This window comes from Nannobrachium achirus (genome assembly GCF_963921795.1).
Source record: "Nannobrachium achirus genome assembly, chromosome: 16".
Classification (NCBI taxonomy): Eukaryota; Metazoa; Chordata; class Actinopteri; order Myctophiformes; family Myctophidae; genus Nannobrachium; species Nannobrachium achirus.
Window position 1 is genome coordinate 43,884,212 of NC_137823.1, and position 23,285 is coordinate 43,907,496.

The 23,285-nt window shown below is 43.2% G+C and overlaps 1 protein-coding gene across 4 annotated transcripts in view; it reads right to left on the reverse strand.

The window, feature by feature from the left end:
• Nucleotides 1-23,285, reverse strand: part of utrn (utrophin) — a 274,917-nt gene that overhangs the window by 2,814 nt on the left and 248,818 nt on the right. For all 4 annotated transcript variants that reach the window (XM_080744640.1, XM_080744641.1, XM_080744642.1 and 1 more), the window contains 5 exons: nt 12,301-12,462; nt 10,499-10,736; nt 4,715-4,790; nt 4,073-4,156; nt 1,925-1,950 (listed from right to left, as the gene is read on the reverse strand). In XM_080744640.1, the coding sequence (XP_080600766.1) occupies nt 1,925-1,950; nt 4,073-4,156; nt 4,715-4,790; nt 10,499-10,736; nt 12,301-12,462 (586 nt within the window). The remainder of the gene's footprint in view (nt 1-1,924; nt 1,951-4,072; nt 4,157-4,714; nt 4,791-10,498; nt 10,737-12,300; nt 12,463-23,285) is intronic.

The window sequence follows — 23,285 nt, forward strand, 5'->3', positions numbered from 1 at the left end:
ATGGACTAAGGGAACAAAGCAGGCTCTTTGTGTCTCCATAGGGAACCACTGCTGCTAATCAAATTATTGTATTAGGAATGCAACAACGAATTTAAAAAATGAATTCAAGTCTTCATGGGGTTAGTAATCAATAGAAAAAGTATTTTTTTGGGTGAAATCACTTTAACCAATATACTTTCACTTAACCCCCACAAAAAAGCTAAACAGCTGATCTACAAGCTCAAGCTTGTAGCTACTTTTATGTGACACCGTAGTATGACGTAGGACATTACTTTTTACGAAAGAAATAAAGTAAGAAGTTGAAATGTGGAGATTTTAAGGTTTATGCCTGACAAAGACGAAACAGGCTGTTGAGATAAAGGTGCAGGGATAGACTGGGGTCTGGTAGTTTGTTCTTACATTGTTGTCTTGTTGGATCTAGGATGAGGCAGCCACCTCTACTGACCCGTTTGACAGATAAATAAATAGGGAGGGGAGAAGGGATAACAGGGTGTTTAAACTGAAGGGGGAAACAAAACGACAGGTGTGAAGAGAGAGGTTCTCAGCACTTTTCGTCCCTACTGTGCTGAATGCAGGGTATGCTACGACTGCATAAATATTAAACTGGCCTGACTTTGTGTAGTTTTCATGCTCAAACACCGAGCTGGGAGGAGTGCTCTATTACTGAATACTGTGTAGAGTGGAACAAATATTTCAGTGAAAACTCCAGATGACTATTCACTGAAAAGCAGTAGAAGCACACACTGAAAGATCTTCTTAGTTTATCTTTCTCAGGTTGTCAAAATGTTGTTTTCGCTTTGCACCTACAGTACTTCACTTCAATATCAATAGCCACCTGAAGGTTTCACTGAATTATTTCTCTTATCAAATCTTCTTTAAGAACTTCATTCAAGAAAAAGGTCAAAATATATTTTCCCCATCTCTTTTGTACTATAGTGTTTGTATTTGTTGATCTTTTATGCATAGGACCACAATGGAAACACGTCCACAGCACTTTTTAAGTGTTATCCTTTTAACCTTAATGTCTGACTGTACCAAATGTTGTTTACATTTCGGACTAATAAAGTATTCAATCAATCAATGTCAAAGAGAAAGCATGAAAAGCTGTTGGCTTTATAAAAGGAGCCACCGGAATGGAGTCGCAGCAAGCAAACAAACAAGTGCATGGAGGTTATACGTGGAGAAACGATGGCAGGGGGAGGATGTATCAAATAACTGAGACACTGGCCAGTGACTCTGAACTAGACTTTTAGCACAAGGACTCATACACTGGAATGGAAGGATGCACTAATGGAGCTACTGAGAAATCCATTAGCTGTCCCTTTCACACTCGGAGAGTTGAGGGTTGAGGTCTTCTCGTCTCGCCTCTTTTCTTCTAAAAATGTTGTTCTAAAATGTTTGATCTACCTTCTTTCACTTTTAATAAATGACCTAATTTCTCAACTGGGGTGAACCATGCATATACTGTACGTGGTGAAAATGGAAAAAACAAAGCAAAACAGAAAACATGCAACACAATTAGAGTGCGTGCGTGTGTGTGTGCGTGCATATGCTTGCGTGCGTGCGTGCGTGCGCGCGCGCGTGTGCGTGCATAAATGTGTGTGTGCTCCCAGCCTCCCACGGATTCTAATCTGCAATCCACTTCATATTTATGTTAGCCTGTCATCATCATGTTAGCTCAGTTGACTTTTACGTATGTGGCTATTTATGTTGTTTGAAGGACTGGTAATAAATTATTACCGTGCAATATGCAGTAGCATTGGATATAAAAGAGAGAGAGAGAGAGAGTGTATCATCAGTAGCGAATTAGCTGTAAGCCATAAATGGATAGGATAGTGAATGGTGTATTTCTATAGTTTGGCTCATTTAGGATTCTAACTGGCGTTTTAGCATAATTAGGAGGCTGTAAAGAACCATGTCTCACCTGTGGTCTTGAGGAGAGGCTCGAGGCTGCAGGAGAAAACCACAAAAAGCCAATTATGTTAGTTTTAGAATATGCACGGTGTAGTTCAGCTGTCCCTTTTTGATTATTTCTTTCTAAGTCTAGAGTAAGTTATTACTCCCTCTGGGTCCTTCACACACATATGCACACTATTTCAATGGCTGAGACCAGTGTGCCTTAGAGCAGAGCAGTAACCCAATGCTAATATCCCCGTAGCACTCTGGCAGATTAGAATGGATTTGTAACTAAAAACCCGATAGGAGTTTCGATCCCCAACATTCAAATACAATTTAAAGTCAGCAAGCGGCAGCTCACTACCAACACTTCTTCTTCTTCTTTATTTGATGAACATTCCCCCCCAAGGTAGCTTTCCCCTTCAAATCCCTGCCAAAGATGATAATAAGGGCCCAAAGTCTCCTGATCTAATCAAAAAATTAATTCACATAAGATTAACTGCGCTGAGAGGGTACTAGAAATACTGAACTCTTAATGCTAATATTTAACTGAAATAATTTGTCATTTAATCATTTGTGACCCATCAATAACTATACTACGCAGACCACATTGTGTCCAATAAAACTATCAGGAACCTCACAGTCAGACACATGAAGGCTTTTGAATGAAATACAAAGTGAAGAGCTACCCCGAGGCCGTTGGCTACACATGATAGGAGGACAAATAAACAAACTTGTGCTTCTGTCCAGTCTTTCATCAGTCCACCCACACATGCTGTGCATGCACACGCACACTCTCACAACAGGATGACAGGCAAAGAACAAAAGGAAAAGGAATAAAAGCAAAAAAATGCAGAGGCGTGTGAGAGTTGGCAGAGCTTCTTAAGTAAAGAAGCGGAAAGCAGAGGAGGAATGAAGGACATTGTTGAGTCATAATTGTTTATGGATAAGAGTGCTTTAACCGTTTCAATGCAATAACACCTCCCCCCAACACACACACGCACGCACACACACGCACGCACACGCGCGGCTGGCTTTCTTGATCATACATAATGATCCATTTGTTCCTTTTAATTATCACTACAGCCTGTGGTTGAGAGCGCTGCTGTTTGATTTCCTGCAAAGAGAAGGCTCTAGATGCAGAGTGCGAGAGATGAGAATATCATACTGTACATGGCTGCAGAAAATGGAGCCACTAATTTGGAGGAAAAAGGTAAACTTCTGACTATTTTAGAGCGGATGTTTTGTTTTATTACACAGAAACGCCGGCCTTCATCCTGTTGGAAGCCAATTGTTCCCAGTGACGGACGACTTCCATTACTGTGACTCCCAATTACTGTCAAAAGGGTCATTCAGGTTTTCAATTATCTCCAAACTCCAGTATGGAGGTCGGACAAGCATGCTATGCCTCACAAGGCATATTTATAATGGACTTACCTCCATTTGAACACCACTGGAAAAACAAAATTAGCATGGACGGTTGAGCCAAGCAAAGCGCTTGCTGTTAATTGGACTATTCTTTTCAGCGGGCCCGGGAAGCACAGGGGAGAGATGGGGAATGACATGCAACAACACCATCTCTAGCCAGATTTGAACCAGGGAGATTGTGTTCTTTTTTCTTTTGTTGTGCTGAACAATGACTTGACAGGGAAGGAAGGGTTAGACTTAAACAGTGGTGGAAAGTAACTAAGTACATTTACTTAAGTACTATACATTCCAATACTTTTACTTACTCCAATTATTGTACGTTTACTCCAATACATTTATTTGAAAACTTTGGTTAATAGTTACTGTGTAGATTTTGATTATTATTACAAAACATGCATTAACAATATCAGCCCTATTTAAATTTCAGCCATTAGAAAATAGCCCATCTACAAGCTAAAAATGCGGTGCATTGTAGCTATTTTCTAAAGATGTTTAATATATTGAAAACTTGAAATGGGACATTCTGCATAATGAGAACTTTTACTTTTGGTACTTTAAGTTCATTTCGATACCAATGCTTTTGTACTTTTCCCCAAGTAAATTTTGAATCCCGGAATTTTAATTTACTTAAAAGTATTTCTACATTGCAGTACTGATACTTTTACTTGTGAGCACGTTTTCCACCACTGGACTTAAAGAAGGGAAGCACCACCAGTGGGTGAAAAGAAAAATGAGTAGAACGACTTACGACTGCATGCAGGGAAGGTGTTGTTAATCTGTTCCATTACGTCTGCCAGGTCAGAGCTGCTGTTGTGGGGGTCCAGCATATCCTCTGTAAACACGCACGTAAGCGTGTGCATACACACACACAGATTCAGTTTAATTTAAACCCCACTTAATCTTTGCACAGTAACAAAGTATGAGTTATGTGTGAACAGCTGTAGGTGTGTTTGCAGTCCAGTGTAGCCGCTCCTGTGGCGCTTAATTGGCTAGGAGGGGTTGTGCGTGTACTGTACAGTATGTATGGGGCGGCATAGCTCAGGGCTAGAGAAACCATCATTAGAGCACTATGGGTTCCCGAAGGGTCACCAGTTGGAATCCGGGCTCCCCCTGAGTTAATGTCTAAGAGACCTTGAGCAAAACTCTGAACCCATAGTTGCTCCCGGTGAGCAGGTTGGTGCCTTGCATGGTTTCCTCCGCCATTGGTTCATGAATGTGTGTGTGTGAATGTAATGCGCAATCTCTGTAAAACGCCTTGGATGAAAGAGCTACAGTATATAAATGCACCATTTACCATTTACAGTATATCTGCAACATCAGCAGCAGCAGTGTGTACGTGGGTCTCATAGCAACAGCAGCAGAGTGCACGTGTGTGTATTGTATGTCTCACCTGAGTTTTCATTAAGTTGCCCTTGTTCTTGCACGCTGGGAGAGGACACGCCATTTACCCTTGAGTCTACCTCCGGCTATGAGAGTAGAGCGAGAGAGAGAGAGAGAGAGAGAGAGAGAGAAAGAGAGAGAGAGAGAGAGAGAGAGAGAGAGAGAGAGAGAGAGAGAAAGAATTAGAACAATTAACTGAGTGATATTAAGCAGCATTGTAGATATTGCTTTTACAGTATGCAGTGTAAAACTGTAAAACTAACTATGTAAGACAACAGCAGGAGGACGGTGGGCACTCGTATCTTAGGACTTCAGAGTGACAGCAGGATAAACTTCAATATGTCCTGTCGGAGTAAGAGCACCCAGACAACAGATGCATCCTGTGTGTTATGAAGTAGGAGCTGATAAGCACCCGATTTTAAAAAGTTTGCAAGCACAACATACGCAGACAGAAAAGGAAAAGAAAAAAGAAACACTTGGCACCAGCTGCTCAAACAACGGAAGAACAAAACAGTACCATAATTGCTTGTCAATAGAATTTCAGTGTTCATTTTAACCCATTCGAAACCGGCAAAGCGTCATTTTAGACTTTAACCATTATTTTATACTTCGGCTATTAAAAAAAGCAGATATACAAGCTCATAGCACGTCACTTTAAATAAAGTACATAATAATGTTGTGGGGTACTTGACATGAGAAACTTTGAGAACCACTTACCGGTATATAGTAAAATATGTTTGTTTGTTTTTTCCCAGGGGGGAGGAAATGTATTTAGAAGACATTTGTAGAATCGGCCTCAGGTCTTAATGGGTTAATTGCTTGTCAATATAATTTCAATGTTCTTTTTAAGAAACTATCTGGGTCGGGCTGATTAATCGGTTGAACACATTCTCCCTTGCTGTCAGATGACCAGAAGAGGACATTTGAAGTCCAGTGACATTTCCAACACGCCCTACAGAATCCCTATGGCCTTTAGCTTTCAACTGCAAGACACCAAATCAATGCTCTCTCCGCGCCCAAAACCCCTCCCTTTCGATCCCTTCTCTCCCTCTCTCTCCCACCCTTCCTTCTCCCGTCTCCTTTTCACTCTGTCTCTCCATTCCCCGGCTCCTTTTGTCGATCCCTCCCCTCTCCTCGTTTATCTCGGCTGCCCCTGGCGCCAGTAAAGGCTAACCCAATGGAAGAGTCTCTGGAGCCCGGCCAATGTCTCGAGGCCCGTCTTAGAATAGCGCAGGTCAGTGCTTTAGTCAGCCTCCAGGAGCGCAAATTATAAATACGTGGGCATCCCATTGGCGGGGATTTATCATTCCGGAGGTCTGCAGCAACTCTATGGTTTGACAGAAAGGCATGCTGACATATCGACTGGACCCCGGCGGACCGGGAGGTCAGGCTCTTTGGTCTCTGTGCAGAGGCACAGTCATTCTGAATCAGTGTGGTGCTGGGTTTTTCTGTGTTTGCATCTCAGAGGCTTTATCTGGTAAATACAATAAATGTAAAAAAGGGCAGTGGTGGAAAAAATACTCACATTTTATAGTTAAGTAAACGTATCAATACTACAACGTAAAATTACAACGTTACCAGTAAAAGTCTGGAATTCAAAATGTACTTGAATAAAAGTACTAAGGTATTGGTATCAAAATGTACTTAAAGTACAAAAAAGTAAACGTTCTCATTATTCAGAATTATCATAACAAGTTTTCAAAATGTGTACAAATATTTTGAAAATAGCAGATCTACAAGCTCACAATGCATTGTGAGCTTGTAGATCGTCTATTTTCTAATGGCCGAAATGTATATAGGGGTGAAGTTGTTAATACGCTTTGTAATAAATCTACAAGTAACTAGTAACTTCAAATTATTGTAGTGGAGTAAAAGTATATTTGGATCCGAGATGTAGTGGAGTAGAAGTAAAAGTATTGGAAACTGAAAATACTCAAATATGCTCTAAATTTTACTTAAAGTTATACCATGTAACTTTTTTTATAAAACAAATCTTAAAATGGTCCTAACTGTTAAATCGCTAAAGTTTTAGAACCCCCACTCCGTTATTTTCAGCTTCAAAAGCCTTCTCTTTATATGTTTTCTATGAGCCGTGAGGGGGGGAGAATTTCGCGGCAAAATGACGTCATCATACTACCGGCCAACCACAGCGAGGGTTATACACTGCCGGCCAATCACAGCGCATCTTGGAGTGGGGTCGCTAGGGCGGCCATATTTGTAGTCTCCCGTGTGTCTGTATACTCGGTTGCACAGGGAGGCATGGGTGAAGGAGTGTATCTCCGGAATGGCTGAACGCACAGGAACCAGGGACCCCTCAAAAGATAGATCTCGGCGAGGTGGAGGCAGACGCGGGGGTGTGAGAACCGAAAAACGTCCGAAAGATGCGGACGCGACCGAGGTTTGCTATAGAGCTACTGACCACAAGTTGAGCAACTTACACAGTATAGCTTTAAGTAAATGTACTTAGTTACTTTACAACACTGAAAAAGGGTTCATTTATTAATTTGTGACTCCTCCAAGAGTGTATGGAATGTAACAAAATGGATCTGTAAATGTGTTTTGGGGAAAACTGATGAAGTCATGTACACATGGTAAACGGATGACAAGAAATACTGTAGGCCTGCACAATAGACAGTCGACTATACAGTATATGCACATGACTGCAAATACACTCAATACTAAATCACCAGATGCATTCAGATGCAGTACCGTAGCAGCCATACATTAGTAGATATGTCCCATGGTGACATACAGGCTTGATGCAGGAAGGCACACAGTGCATCAGTCACCCGGTCCTGTAGGTTCACACTCTAACATCCGTAGAATCAGACCCTTCCTCACCCAGGAGTCGGCCCAGCTCCTCAGCCAGACATTTCATATCAAAACTTGACTACTGTAACTCTCCTCAGTCCTCACTGGCCTCCCGGCATGTGCACTTAAGCCTCTCCAACTGATCCAAAATGCAGCAGCACGACTGGTCTTCAACCAGCCCAAATTCTCACGTCCCCCCACCTTCTCCGCTCCCTCCACTGGCTCCCGGTTGCGGTCCGCACTGAATACAAAACACTGATGCTGACCTTCAAAGCAGCCAAAGGTACGGCTCCTCCATACCTCCAAAACCTGATCAACCCCTACAACCCCACCCGTTCACTCAGATCAGCCAACACAACACAGGGATGCTGACAGAACCCTCGCTAAAAACCCCAGGACAAAAATCCACTCGTCCTAGACAATTTGCCCTCCTGGCCCCCAAACTGTGGAATAAACTCCTTGTCGCACTTAGAACTACAGACTCACTCCCTAGCTTCCGCCGTGGACTGAAGACTCACCTCTTCAGAATCCACCTAAACCCATAGCACTACTATAACACTCCCCTTCCCTCGATGAACACACATGAAGCTAGATAGCATTTTTAGGTTTTAGAAAGGTTTTTTACAGATTAGGTGCGTGGTCTACCTATGTTATTATTATTCTTTTTCCCTAGATTGATATTCCTATGCATTTGTTGTATTGTTGTTGATGTACTGACATATTATCTTGCTTATTATATTGACTAGAAGCGTCTAGTCGGCGACCTGGCCAACTCGGGAACGATGTAAATAGAGAATGAATGCCCCGCCCTTTAATGCAATCCCCATTATACCTGTTGTCATAGGACCCGTGTTGACCATCTGTTTGACTGTGTCCATGTATGCCCATATATGGAGATATCTGTCTGACTGCGTCCAAGTTATGCCCATATATGGAGATCTCTGTATCTGCCTGACAGTCGGCCGAGCGTCTAGTCGAGGACCGGCCTACTCGGGAACGATGTAAATAGGGAATGAATGCCCCACCCTTTAATGCAAACTCCATTATACCTGTTGTCATAACCTGTTTTGACCATCTGTTTGCCCTTGTCCATTTATGCCCATATATGTAGATATCTGTATCTGTCTGCCTGCGTCCATTTATGCCCATATGGGGATCTCTGCAGACATAGTGCCGGTTCTGGAAAACACTAATGTCAGACATTAGCTCCGCATACGGAGATTCCGGACCTTTCGCGCTGGTTCCGGATAACTGCATATCAGGTCAGGTCGAGGCCGGGCACTGCACTCCCTGCTGCGGCGGGGAACGTGTGTGCCGAATTCTGTGTAATGCAAACCCCATTATACCTGTTGTCATAGGATCCATTTTGACCATCTGTTTGCCTGAGTCCATTTATGCCCATATATGGAGATATCTGTATCTGTCCGTCTGCGTCCATTTTATGCCCATATATGGAGATCTCTGCAGACACAGCGCAGATTCCGGAAGACCCTGATGTCAGACAGTGTATCGGGTCGGGTCGAGGCCGGGCACTGCACTACCTGCTGCGGCAGGGAACATGCGCGCTGAATTTGAAGTTGGTGGGACGAACGGTTCTCAAGATACGCGGATTACATACATACATATATATACATACTTACATACACACTCACAGAGATTTTTTGTTGACTCATGTGGCGTATGTGATGTCAGAGCCTTTTATGAAGTGATGTCACAATGAGTCAGCGTTTGCTCCGGAACGGCCCGATGTCAGTCATCTCCGCATACGGAGATTCCAAACCTTTCGTGCCGGATCCGAAAAACTGTGTATCGGGTCGGGTCGAGGTCTAGCTAAGAACGTAGGCAAAGGTCTGAGCTATCTGCGTGCGAAATTTGGAGTCTGTACCACCAACCATGTGCTGTCAGGGCTCTTTCATGCGATTCGGGCCAATTCGGATTCGCGTCTATTGACTTCAATTAGTAGTCAGGACTCCGCATATGGAGATTCCGAACCTTTCGCGTTGGTTCCGGAAAACCGCATATCGGGTCGGGTCGAGGCCTAGCTAAGAACGTAGGCAAAGGTCTGAACTATCTGCGTGCGAAATTTGGAGTCTGTAGAACCAACCATGTGCTGTCAGGGCTCTTTCGAACCAACCATGTGCTGTCAGGGCTCTTTCGTGCAATTCGGCCTCGGCTTCAATTCGTAGTCACGATGTATTACCTGCTTATTTTAAGTCGCTGCTAAATGCCTAAACTGTAAACTGTAAACGTCACTGTGCCGCCACCTCAAGATCTAGGCAGAGAGTCAAAACTGTCTCTGCCCGTTTACTCTGTCTAATTAGTTTGGACAGCTGTTTGTTTAGTTGGAAGACTTGCATGTTTCTGTCCAAGCGGGAGCTATCCAACTTTGCAGAACAATTAGGCCAGGCGTAAACAAATATTAAAGTTATTGATGGGGAGAACCGGAAATGGGCCGGAGACCCCTGGATGGAATAGTAATGATGTGATTAAAAGGATCTGATCTGTGAACGTACAGACAAAGGAGGCCGGACAGAGTCAAATGTGAATGGGTGCTTTTGTGTCCGCACATATATTATGAACTTCACATTTCTCGTTTACAATCCATTAAAGATGTAGTTATTTTGCACGGTCATCTAACTTCTTTGTGGATGAAGTGTGCGTTCCATTCTAAGCTGTTGGCCTCCTTCCAACAAAGACAAAGCCACCAGCTGATCTCACACAGTACAAAGACACCCTGTTCCATTGTCACAGGCGAAGGGAAATTCTGTTCTTGAACTATCCCTAATTTCCCGGCTATGTGGTTTCACAAGTACATGGTTATAACAGCAGATGTCAATTAACCTATATTGTTTTTACTTAATGGTAAAGTAGTGAAAATCTGCATCATACATTTAAACAATATGAAGAGTGGGTCCCTGCTTCATCCCTCTCTCAGCCAAGGGGTCCTTGGCCTGACAACGTTGAAGACCCCTGCTGTAGTTACCTGGTGCAGGAGCTGTCGGAGACGGTGGAGCTGCGACTCCAGCTGTTTGTTGTGTTCCTCCAGGATGTGCATGCGGGCCTCCAGGCGGCCCTTGTGCTGCCGCAGCAGCTTGGCCTCGGCCAGCAGGTCGGCCTCGTCCGGGAGGACGGAGGGGCCCTCGGCGTCCCAGTGGCCCCCGGCGGCGGGGCCTCGCTGGCTGTGCTGCTCCTTCAGCTGCTCGTATTCTCTCTGCAGGGTCCTGGGAGAGGGAGTTGTCAAAGACAGGGCACAGGGTGAGAGCAGTGGTGGAAAAAGTGCTCTGATTTTGTGCTCGAGTAAAAGTGGCAGTGGAGAAATATTCTGTTAAGTGAAAGTCCGGAATTCAAAATGTACTCGAGTTAAAGTACAAAAGTGTTACGTTAAAACTTACTCATTAATGCAGAGTGTCCCTTTTCACAAGTTTGAATTCAGATCTACAAGCTCACAATGCGTCGCCATTCAAATAGTAACAAAAGTTGTCAAATAATTGTAGTGGGGTAAAAGTAGAATATTTGCCTCTGAGATGTAGTGGAGTAGAAGTAAAAGTATTGGAAAATGGAAATACTCCAGTACATATACCTCAAAGTGAGAGAGACAGATTGATGCACCACCTCTCAATGCCTCCGCCATATAAACACGCACAGGAGGAGTTTTTTATTTGACAGGAGTCGTCAAATAAGAAGAAAAAAAAGTACTTGTCATTTTTACCCCGGCCTTGTGCTTTCACAGTAAAAATCATATCTGAGGTAGAAAGTCACACACAAAGAGAGCCTCCAGCATATCATCAGTCCTGTGACTCTCTCCTTCCGCACAACCACTTCTCTCACTATTATATTCAGCTGTCAGCTGCAGTGCTTTACTTAAGTAGCCGTTTATGAGCCTGGCAGTGAAACGCGGTGTGTGTGTGTGTGTGTGTGTGTGTGTGTGTGTGTGTGTGTGTGTGTGTGTGTGTGTGTTTGTGTGCGTGACAAGCGTTAATTTGCTCCGGAAGAGGCACTGAAAGCTCAAAAGCCTCTCTGCGCAACAATAGCGCGCAATATAGCTCCCTCTGCTCCTAAGCCATTTCCAGGCACTGATGAAAATGCAGAGTGACTTGGCAAATGTGCACGAGAGAGACCGCACCGGCATGCGGGAAGTGTGAGTGCTTCGGTGCGATTGTATTGGGAAATGAGACAAAAGTAATGTGTTGTAGACAGAACAAACAAACAAGGCAAGCCCCAGACAGACAGATGCACTGAGGACTGAATAACATTTCCTGATGACAGCTACTGCATACGTTTCTATTGATTTTACATATAAATCTGCCTTGGTTGGGACAGACAAAGTCGATTCCAGATCTAAATCAGTCCACAGATCTACCCTTCATCCAAAGTCATGCCTCTCCTTCTTGCCCGAGAAGTTTTTTGCCAGACGTCGCCACTGACTACAGATGTGCCATTTGAGAACTTTGTTTTTTAGATCGACTTTCTAAAATAGCAGATCTACAAGATCATAGTGCGGCACGATGTGACGCTCTATGAGCTTTTATATCTGCTATTTTTGAGTAGCCGACGTATTGGCAAGTCAGCAGATTGTCACATAATTGTCAGTGAGAAAGGAGGGCATTTGCCAAGAAATTGTTATGTAAATGCAATACAGATTATGTTTCGCTACTGAAAAGAAGTGTCGAGGAGTCTTTTCAGTGACAAAAGAGAGGAATTAGCAAGGCTAAACAGTGAAAAGAACCTGGGGAAAACATGTATTTACAGAAAAATGAAGAGGTGGAATGGCACATCTGTACGTACCTCTGTTCCTCCTCCAGACGGGCGATGATTCGCTCCAGCTCGCCTCTCTCCTCCCTCTCCACAGATTGTAGGATCTGAGCAGGGCTCTGGGGCTGGCTACAGGGGGACACCTCTCCTCCCAGGGTTTGACAGTATTGCAGAATCAGGGCATGCTCGTCGTCCCTACAGACACAAAATGTTTACATTTGCATGACGTTAGAAGATGACTTTGCACTGCTAGTCAACAGTGTCACCCGTGCCGGATTCAAGACATCTGACTTTGTTAAAAACATAATATGAACAAACAATGGGGACCCAATGCGTGAAAGTGTGGGAGTTGAAGTGAATTCTGTATATGCAACATCCATCTGCAATTTTCTGTAGTAGTCCCACCACTCTGCTTGTTTCTGAACTACAACGTAACTTTCGTGAGTTGTACCAAATGCAAAGAGCGAACCATGGGGGACAGCCCTCATCCTGTGGAGATTCACCATGCTCCAACACTGGACACTTTTATGTTATCTTTTGTGACAAGACAGAAGACAGTACAGTGTATAACAGACAACAAAAACATAAACACCATAAAAACAGACCAACATTACAATAATAATTGTCAAGGATATTTTACATATCAAAGAATTTACCTCCTGGGCAGACGAGAACGTGTATTAAGTGTTTTGATCTCTCAACATCCTGTCTCCTTGTAGATCTACTGCCTATTGTTGAGTAAATGTGAAAGTTGTTTCTGCCTCATCAGGAGGCCTTCCTGCCTCCTACTGTATATAAGCCCCAGTCATTCAGAGGTTGACAGAGAGCTTGGCGGTTGTGCTTACATGCATTTCATGTCTCTGTGTGAATTGTATTGCCAACCGTTGTTGTATCATTCTGTCATTTATCTGACCAAGTACCATTTCAGATTGCTATAACATTATGACATTACGATTAAAATAATGATAAAAACCAACAACAAAACACACATTGCTAGGCTTTACGGCAGAAATGTGGGCCTTCTGGGGCCCTGACCGCTTGAAAATACGTAAGGAGTCCATATTTTGTCATAAATGTCCAGTTTTCCCATCATTTTATAATGTAAATAATCTAGAGGTATATAACCGGATACTTCTGCCATCCACTGGGCCAGTATTGGGGTAGAAGGAGCCTTCCAATGTACAGCAATATTTTTTTTTGCAGGAATGAATGCAAGGTTACACAATTTTCTTTGGTAAATGTCTCCATCTATACTATAATTTTGCGAATGTCTGAGTGAGTGTCTGAGTGTCTGTCTGTCACAGCGTTTCTCCTCAGTGGCTGGAGCAATTGATCTGAAATCGCATCACCATAAGCATATGAACACACCTGACATAACTGTGAAGCCCGTTTGTCACTTTCACAAATCGTATGCTGTATATTAGCATTTTTATGGTGTATCTACTATCTATTCTGCATCTAGCATGAGGCACATCTGCTATTCTGCATCTAGCTTGAGGCAAAATGTTTAACCAGCTCTGTGTGTGTGTGTGTGTGTGTGTGTGTGTGTGTGTGTGTGTGTGTGTGTGTGTGTGTGTGTGTGTGTGTGTGTGTGTGTGTGTGTGTGTGCAGGCAGGCGGGGGGGGGGGGGCAGTATCTCTGTAGCCATTAAACGAAACAGGTTTCTTACATTGATGCTCCTACATCATGCAAGCACCAGTTAAAGTTACTTTCCATCCCTCATATACTGTGTGCACAGTGCACATCCCATAACCCACACACTGCACATCATTTTGGAGCTCATATCTTTGAACGGGTAAGGGCTAGTGTTTGAAGTTGTCGAATAGACAGAGACAAGGGGAGGGTAGCCTAAGGTGAGGAATCTTTTAAGGCTGCCTTGAAAATATTCTCTCAGGCTTATGGCAAATAGTTGTTTGTTGTTTGGTTTGGTTGGTTTTGCAAAGTGTCCTTGGGTTCATGAAAGGCGCAATATAAATTCAAGCTATTATTATTATTATTATTGTGATACTGGTACATCCCATAAGTGGTATAGTCCCATAACCCAGACGGATAGGCATATTAGGCATCCAATTGTCTAGTTCCAGTCAATAGCCTGGAGCAATGATTACTTTGGCTAGCCCGTTGTTAGGCCAACCAGCCAATCAATGTTGTTACTGTTTAAATCAGTTCATAATTGCTTGAGATATTCAGCAAACAGACAGACATACAAATAGAAAGGTGGGGGCAAAAACATGACCTCTTTAGCTGAGGTAATGCTTATGGATTGTAGTGGTTTCAATCCAGTTCTGGAATTGACTAAAGTGAACATATATTTGCAGCCCTATCGACTGCAAATAATCATTGAGGATGTCAGAGTGTCAACAACACAGCACATGCAACAGAAGCACATGAGTCCAACATGACTAAAGCCTGCTTTTGTACTTATTCATAGACTCACCATATACTGTGCATCACTCATCTCAGCAAAGGAGAGATAAATGTGCTCTTGTGTGGCCCATGCCAGCTTAAGTGCATAGTGAAAAATGGCAGCTCACTTGCACCTGATCTATACTGTATGTTGCTAGCAGAGATACTACAGCATGAGATATTTAGTTATTGTATGTCCGCTACACCACGAGACCCCCAATCCCCCTGAGCAACACAGATGTGTCAGGTTTCCATTATCTGATAATGGAAACGAAAGGAGGCAGGGAGGAGATGGATGAGTGAAGAGAGGGGACGGGAGGGGAGGGGAAGCTTGGCAGAAAGATAGCGAGCTACAGTATGCAAGTGCAAGAGAGAGAGCCACCGAGGGAGAAAGGATAGACAGACGGATTGAGAGGAATGGCTGTGTGCGTGCGTGTGGTTGGTCAGGCATAGCCACGGGAACTAGGTGCACCCGCCCCCCCACGTATACACCAAAAGAGGTTGAAAATGAACGAACATTAATGCAAAAGAAATCTTATATTTACAAGTGGCTTAGAGGCCACGCCCACTTCAAGCACGGACATGAAGCCTCTTCAAGCACGGACATGAAGCCTCCACAAAACGGACATGCTTGAAGCCAAGCCAGCCCAATTCGCCCCCCGTCGCCATGGTGACCGCCCTTCATTGGCTCCCACACCCATCCCCCCAGGCTATGGGGCCTGCAGCAACATTCCAACACTCCCCCAGGCACAGGGAGGGGGATGTGCCAACAACTCCACTCATTTCCAACAACAACAGAAAGGCATCAACACCTACTTCTCTCCAGTGCGTCCGGCCGTCAAATATGTCCGACCGGAAACGTGCTGCGGCACAATAGTTCCGCCACAATAGTTCCCCCCCCATTATTTATTTTTTTATTTTTTTTTAACTAGATGTGAGCGGCCCGAAGGGCCGCGACCCTCTAGTATGTCACATTATTTGTATAACGTACATCGTCGGGGGCAGGGGTATAAAGAAAATAGACCTATTTCAGGAATGTTGTTAAATTACAGCCTTTTTGTTATTATTGTGAATGCACTGGACCATGACTAATACATGTATTATGCTCTGATGGCCCGCTGTGTGAAAATATGCTTATGTTGTTTTTTGGCTGGGCGGTATTTGCTATCCACACCTCCTGGTAAAAACTACTTCTTGAGGCCATGTTATCAGGGTTTAGTCCCTATCCCCTGGACTCTGGGACTCATGCAGTGTAGCCTAACGTGGCCAAGCAGTGTAGCCTTAAATGTACACTAACAGTAACCTGTAATGCAGTCATGCAGTGTAGCCTGCAATGTAGTCATGCAGTGCAGCCTGTAATGTACAGTAACCTGTAATGCAGCCATGCAGTGTAGCCTGTTATTCAGTAGCAAACAGGACGGAAGACACACAGTGGGCTTCTCACAATGAGTATAAAACTCATAAGCTCTTATTATATTATGTGATATGAATTCACAGCTGCAACAGCTGCGTGTTGTGTGATGCAAAACCCACCACAGTCCTAACTGGGTCTGCTTTTGGCCCTGCCTTGTTTTGGTTGGAAATTATACGTGAGTTGTTTAACTTTTAATCCCTCATGCAAAAAATAAAATAAAGAAAATATTCTTATACGTCTATGTAAATAACACTGTATTACTGTCAGCTCTTTCTTAGAACAGCTTCTTTATGCTATCATCTCCTTTGAACGGAACCCAGTGGCACATCATAATTAATGACATTCTAAGGCACTCGAAATCTCGGGGACACAACTTGGTACACATAGTGCCAGGCGCCCATAACCAAGTTAAGACATAACATCCCCCAGGGACCATAACACTAAAGCCCCGTTTTCACTGAGTCAAACTTCTGGAAGTTTTTTCCAAAATGACGGCAATTTTGAAATTCACGCCATGTGAAAACGGCCACTTATTTTGTCTTCCGTGAGTTTTGGTGTCCCAAACGTGACGGGAAAATACCTAGTAATTTTTGCCTAAAGTCCCGGCAGAATAGAAATATCCCCACAGTGAAAACGGCATACCGTGATTTTTACTTTTTTCGGACAAGCAGGTGCACGCAAGGAGCCAATATTAACAGTTAAAGCATTGTAATTGGGATTGAAAGCTTCAGAATCCATATTGCATTCGAATGTTATGTAAGCCAGCCAAACACAGAAGACAGACTCGAGAAATGCAAGCTTAATGCTAGATCAATGCATGGTTCAAAATTATTCTATAGCCTATTTGTAATTAAGCTGTGTGGGTTTTGATACAAGTCCGCTCTGGAGACAGGAGCGCGATGCGCTCGTAATGTGATAAAAGCTGGAATCTTTACCAACTTTTTTTACGGTGCTATAGCCTATTTTTTGTCTGAGTGAGACACAATGCGCTCATTTGGCCTATGCTGTGATGAAAGTTGGAAGCTACCAACTCAAAGAGCGTAACTTGTTAAATCCATTGGTGAGAGAGAAAAGGAGAGACGAACAGACGTGACTCGCTGCTGCTTTAGCAAGCGATCAAGCGTCCAGACGCAGACGGTGTGGTAAGCACTGGTTGCCATGTTTGCTAATTATAAGCGACTATGGTCTTGATTTCCGTAAAGTTGCTTGTATGTATTGATCGTTTCTGGCTGCTTTTTATTTGTTGTGATCTTTTAGATCGGTAATTGTCAAGTAGCTGATGTGGCGATGCTTATAGTTTTAAATTGCTTTTGTGGCCTAGATAATATCACTTTTTGGGGCTTATTTTCGTACACCTGGTTGCTTATTTCTCTCGCAAAGTCTGGCAACACGGATTTTCATTCCGTGACGGTTTAGTAGTGAAAACGATGTATTTTATGGCGATGCCAGCATTTTTGCTCATGTGAAAACACCCAAAAAACAAAACTCCCGGCAAGTTGAAAATGATTATGCTAATTATTTTGCAGGAAAAATTCCGGAACTGTAGTGAAAACATGCCTTAAGACTGTGGCACGTTTGATGTAGGGCACCATTGCAATGATTTGTGCTGGACAAAGACAGTGAGTTCAGCAAATGTGCAAGCTCGTTCAGTTTATCAAGACCGTCACACGCATATTAAGAAGGACTCCAAAGAGCAAGCTTTGTCTCCAATGTAATTACGCTATATTTCATGGGAAAGGACTATGGAGTGCGGGCAGCTAATGAATGCTACGCACGTGGACTGCATCAACCTCGTCTGCTTGGAACAAAGAATGCCGAGCAGACAGCATTGCGCTCAACCTACATAAGCTGAAGAGTCTTCTGTAGGCAGCGAGCCCCTGGTGTACTATTGTGTTCAGGTTTAACAAAAGCAACACAATGTGTCAAAGCTGAACTTTTCATGAGGTGAGCTATGAATGAATGGTGCTACTGTAAAAAAAAAAGCTAAACTATCTGTGAACTCAAACCTTTTCTGAAAGTATTTGTGGAATTTTGAGACATTGTCAAATGTCTCTGAAAACATTCCAACACCTTGTCCCAAGAAACAATTAGGCTCGCCTTGTCTCTCAAATTCCTTTGTCTGGTCGCACCCACACATTCTCTTTCTAATCCTGTTCTCTACTTATTTTATTTTATTCCCCCCCCCCTTCTCACTCCAAAAAAAGACTTTTCTTCTCGTCTTTGACATCCGTGATTGATGTTTCCCTCCTCGTGTTGCAATGTGCTGTAGCGACTGTGCACACCAACACACATGCGCGTGCTCTCCCCTCATAACACAGAGACGGTTTAGGTTATCTGTCATTCTCATTCTTCCATGGAAGACGGTTGCCAGGGTGGAAATGCTGAGTCAGCCAGTAAACTACATAAGATCCCGGGGAAAGGAGAAGCCAGATTTGACACAGCCGCGGCTTAACGTGCATCGGCAGAACTTGTTAGCGAGCCTCAGGAAACCACACACACACACACACACACACACACACACACACACACACACACACACACACACACACACAGATATGGGTGTATAGCGATGAGGGAAGTGACAGGGGTTGTTTAGTGGGGAAGTCAGAAAATTGGTGGTGCTACAGCCCACTGGGATGGTGTGTGTGTGTGTGCGTGTGTGTGCTTGTACGTGTGCGCGCGCACGTGCGTGTGTGTGCGTGTCATTCCCGCACACAACGAATGACCAATTAAACAGGCCCCAGCACAGTACAGTAGGACGCTACAGCAGCCATGCAGAGGAAGAGCCCTGAGGACTGGAGAGAGAGAGAGAGAGTGAGAGAGAGATAGAGCAAATGGGGACTACTGTGGTGATCAGGTCGGCTCTCTGCTGAATGCTGATTCACAAATGAGAGTAGCTGGAATACTGGAGGGAGAGAAACATGAAGAGGAGGAACAGGGTGATGGTGAAGGGGGGAAGGAACCAAGTATGGCAGACAGAAAGAAAGCAGGAAAACGTGCATAATAGTGATGGATGGTAGTGCTATTAGTGCGCTATAGAGGCTCAGTGAGGGTGAAGGGAGGACACAGCTGAGGGGAACTTTCATAACCACGGGAGCAGGGCTTCAGTCAAAGAACTGATGCACTGTAGTTCATTTACATATCTCGCACACGCACACCCACTGAGGCTGCATAGCACTGTATGGGAGGCAGAGTCATAAAGGACAGAGATATACGGTGAAAAGGACAGAGTGACAAAGTGAGAAAGAACAAGGTATAGGGAGCGCTACAAGTACAAGAGAAAGAGTGGGAGGAAATGACAGAGGGAAAGAAGCAAAAACCTTTTACCTTTCCCCTGTGATGAGACTTTTTTTTTTTAAACTCAATTTACTCTGGCGTTCAGTTCGAGTGAGTTTGGCTTCTGAAGCCTTTTCAAAAGAATGGGGGGGGGGGGGGGGGCAAAAGGTAACACTGTAGTGACTGTACAATACATGATTAGACGAAAATGATGACGGGAGAGAGGGACGGAATTAAGACAGAACAGCAGGCTTGGGAATTGGATTTAGGTGGAAATGAGAATATGAGAGGCAGAGCACAAGAGGGTACAGTAAAAGGATAGGAAGAAAGACTGGAAAGAGAGAGGACAAACTGGCTGGGTGAAAGAGAGAATGAGATAGAGATGGGGGGAGAGAGAGAGAGAGAAAGAGAGAGATAGAGGCTCCTTTAGTGACTGCCACAGGCATTGATGACAGCTTTTGGCTTTGGCGGACGGTGAAAGAAAAACAGCATTCTCTGTCTAAGCATGGCTTCTGTCTGGGATAAATGCATGGCAGAACAAAAAGACACGTGGGCATGCATAGCCAAATACAAAGACACATCTGATCAGTGAGGACACACAGTCACACACCTAATTGGTACAGTTAGTCAGAAGGCACCCATGCCAACTGAGCCGTCTACTCAGGGATCAGCCAACACAAGCCAAAATAACACAAACAGAACCACCCAAACTGTTATATGCCAAGATCCGTCAAATAGCCATAGCCACTGGCTACGGCCCAGCAATTGCAAAATGGCTTTTTGAAAATGTTTGAAAAAATACAAAACACAAAACAATAATGACATGCCAGGTTGAAAAAGATTTTTCAGTTTATTCTCCTTTTCAATTGGCACCACAGGTGGACATGTGAGAAAACCGTGTGAGTTAAAAAACACTTGTTTTCTCAAGAGCTCAAACATTGGCAAATATACAGTTTCTCTGCCAAGTGTTTGCATGTACTCATGTTCAGTAAGAACCAGGTAGATTGGGGCGATACTAATGACTTTCTAGAAGATGAAAATAGGCACAGGAGATGGTGTTAAAGAATGAAATGTGACTCTGACGAGTAGAGAGTAAAAAGCCTGACACTCTGAATGAGAGGTTTGTAAAAGGACGAAAAGGAAGGACAATTAATTCCAGCCGCAGTTGATGTTTAATGTTACTCTAAGCCTGGCCACGCTCCAGACTGCCAGCGTGTTTCACTGCACCGATTTGATTTGGTTGGAGATGAGGCTTAGGCGGGGATTAAGCAACATTTAAGGAGGATGTCAGCGGATTGGCCGGTGCTTGAGCCGGGTCATAGAGCTAAATTGTCCGAATTAGTGTTGGGACTTCATGGGAGTATATGAATGTGCCAATAAGGGCAGATTATTTAACACTTTTAAGGCATAAATAAGATTTGTAGTACAGCAGATGGCTGAAAACATAAAATAAATTAATGTTCTTTTATTTTCTATTTATCTTGCACCTATAACCAAGTTTTGGCTATTGTTAATTTCACACACAATTATCTACATTGTTATGTTGCACCTTTTACCAGTTCTCAGCATAATTCTGTTGGGACTTAGAGTTTTAGAAGCCATTTATGCTCATTCATCAGCAGTACAGGCATTTAGTACATAGCAAAATGTAATTACAAACCCCAAACCACCGCATTTAATTAGAAAATGGCACGCTAAACAGAAAGTCCTGTCACATTTTGTTTAATAATCCAGACAGAGGCTTTATCTGCCCTGTGCTGATGATAACAAGTTTTGCAGGTTAATTAAAGTACTGTAGCTGTCAACACTTTACATTGGAACACACCGTCTGAAAACTGATGGAAAATAGGCATTTCTGAGGATGATAAAAACTATCTCTCGTCTAGGGAATTAGAAAACTACCTTTTACTGCTACGGTGCACCTCTTTTTGTGAAAGCGGCAGTGCCATGGTCCTATTTGATTTAAAATTCTTTATGTTTTCCTGATTATCTATTTTGTGCCATTCGTGGGAGCCTGTAGCCTACAGAAAATAATGACACCTACTCTTTACACCTGTAAACTTGTAATGTGACAATGAACTTGAAGTTTACTGTAAGCTGGAGCTGAATTGTAGTCTCACCAAAATATTAGGCTACTCTCGCTACTTACCTCGGGGTCGGGAACAACAAAAAGGTGGCAGCTTACATAAAAAAACAAAAAAACTAAAAAGAAATGCTCGCACTTTTTAACCACTTCGAGTGGTCTTGAGAGAAGTATTGTAAACTTCCAAAGAACGAGACGAAAAAAAGTACCATAATCGTGGCACTGCCACTTAAAAATAATTAAGTCAGATGGTTGCTAAATATCTGTTGAATGCTGTACATCTGTGGGTGGCATGGAGGCTCAGTGGTTTGCACTGTTGCGACCTTGCGACACAGCCAAGAAGGTTCTGGGTTGGGTTTCACCGCACACACCAAAAAGACAGGCATCATGTTCCTGAGCAAGGCACTGGCCTTAACCACTTAGACCCTATATGGTTGACTGGAGTGGAGTCCCTCAGGGCTCAATACAAGTGTCTTTTCTGTTTTCTGTTATTGTGAGGGAAGCTTTCATTGAAAACAGACTGCGACGCGTAGTGGCCAAAACACAGAGGACACATTTCTCCAAGGGAATAAATAAAGTACAACTACTCTACTGTATCTACCAAGCGACAGAATGAGTAAGTAAAATGAGATGCTAATGTTATGAGCAATTAAACTGAAAGGACAAGGAACTATAGTACCCAGACTGCATCTGGTCACCACAGCTCTGCTATTCTTCCCATTAGCCTTCATGGCTCCATCTTCTTCCTCACCTCATTAGTGCTCTGCAATATAATGTGTGTGTGTGTGTGTGTGTGTGTGTGTGTGTGTGTGTGTGTGTGTGTGTGTGTGTGTGTGTGTGTGTGTGTGCGTGCGTGCGTGCGTGCACGTGGGCAGGTGTTGTCGGTGCTGCTCAGGAGCTAGATAATGGCTTCTTCTCTCAAGTACAAAAGTAAGAACAAAATGAGCTGTAACCCAGACAGAGTCAGGCGGAATATAGGGATAATGTGTCTTCTCCCTGCATTTACTTAAGATCCCAGAGAACACATCTATCTGTGTCCTGCACAATCACCGTCTCTCCGTCTTTCCACTCTTGTCTCATCTACAGACCATATTCCAGTGGTAGAAAAAAGTACTTGCATGTTTTATTATACGGCCTTGTGGCATGGGAATCTGGGTGTTATTGGTATGTGTGCTCTGTATGTTAAAAGAAAATATGTAAATTGTTATTATTGTTTTTTTCTTTTTTTTTGTAATTGTGTTGTTGTTTTTCTTTATATTTTGTTGTGGTTTTGTTAAGGGATTGTTTTTGTTTTATGTTTGTAAAAAAAATATGTTTGATATTCTCTGTTAAAAAAAAGAAAACTCAATAAATATATTGTAAAAAGAAAAAAAAAGTATATTCTGTTAAATCTGGAATTAAAAATGTACTTGAGTAAGTACGGAAGTATTGGCATCAGTACCAAAAGGAAAAGTACAAAATGTTTGAAAATAGCATATTACTTGTTTTATATTGATTATATAAATTTACCCCCATTGATTCCGGATGGAGACCCAAATGCATTTTGGTCTCCTTCCGGAATCAATGGGCCTACAAAGAGTCTTCTCAATTATTGGCTTGGGAATGCAACAAAAACAAAAAATATATTATTGAACTAACTTCTTCAGTGCCATATTTAAAGTGGGACCTCTTATATTGCCGGTTCGCCAACAAAGGGTTAAAAAAATAGTGTGCACGCTGGTGCACACATTCGTGCACAGATCATGCACTATGCATGTGCATGCTTTTCACAGCTTTCAAACAAAAAAATCCGCTTGGAAATCCGTTCAGGCATTCAGGAGAAGGCAGCCCTTATGTTTT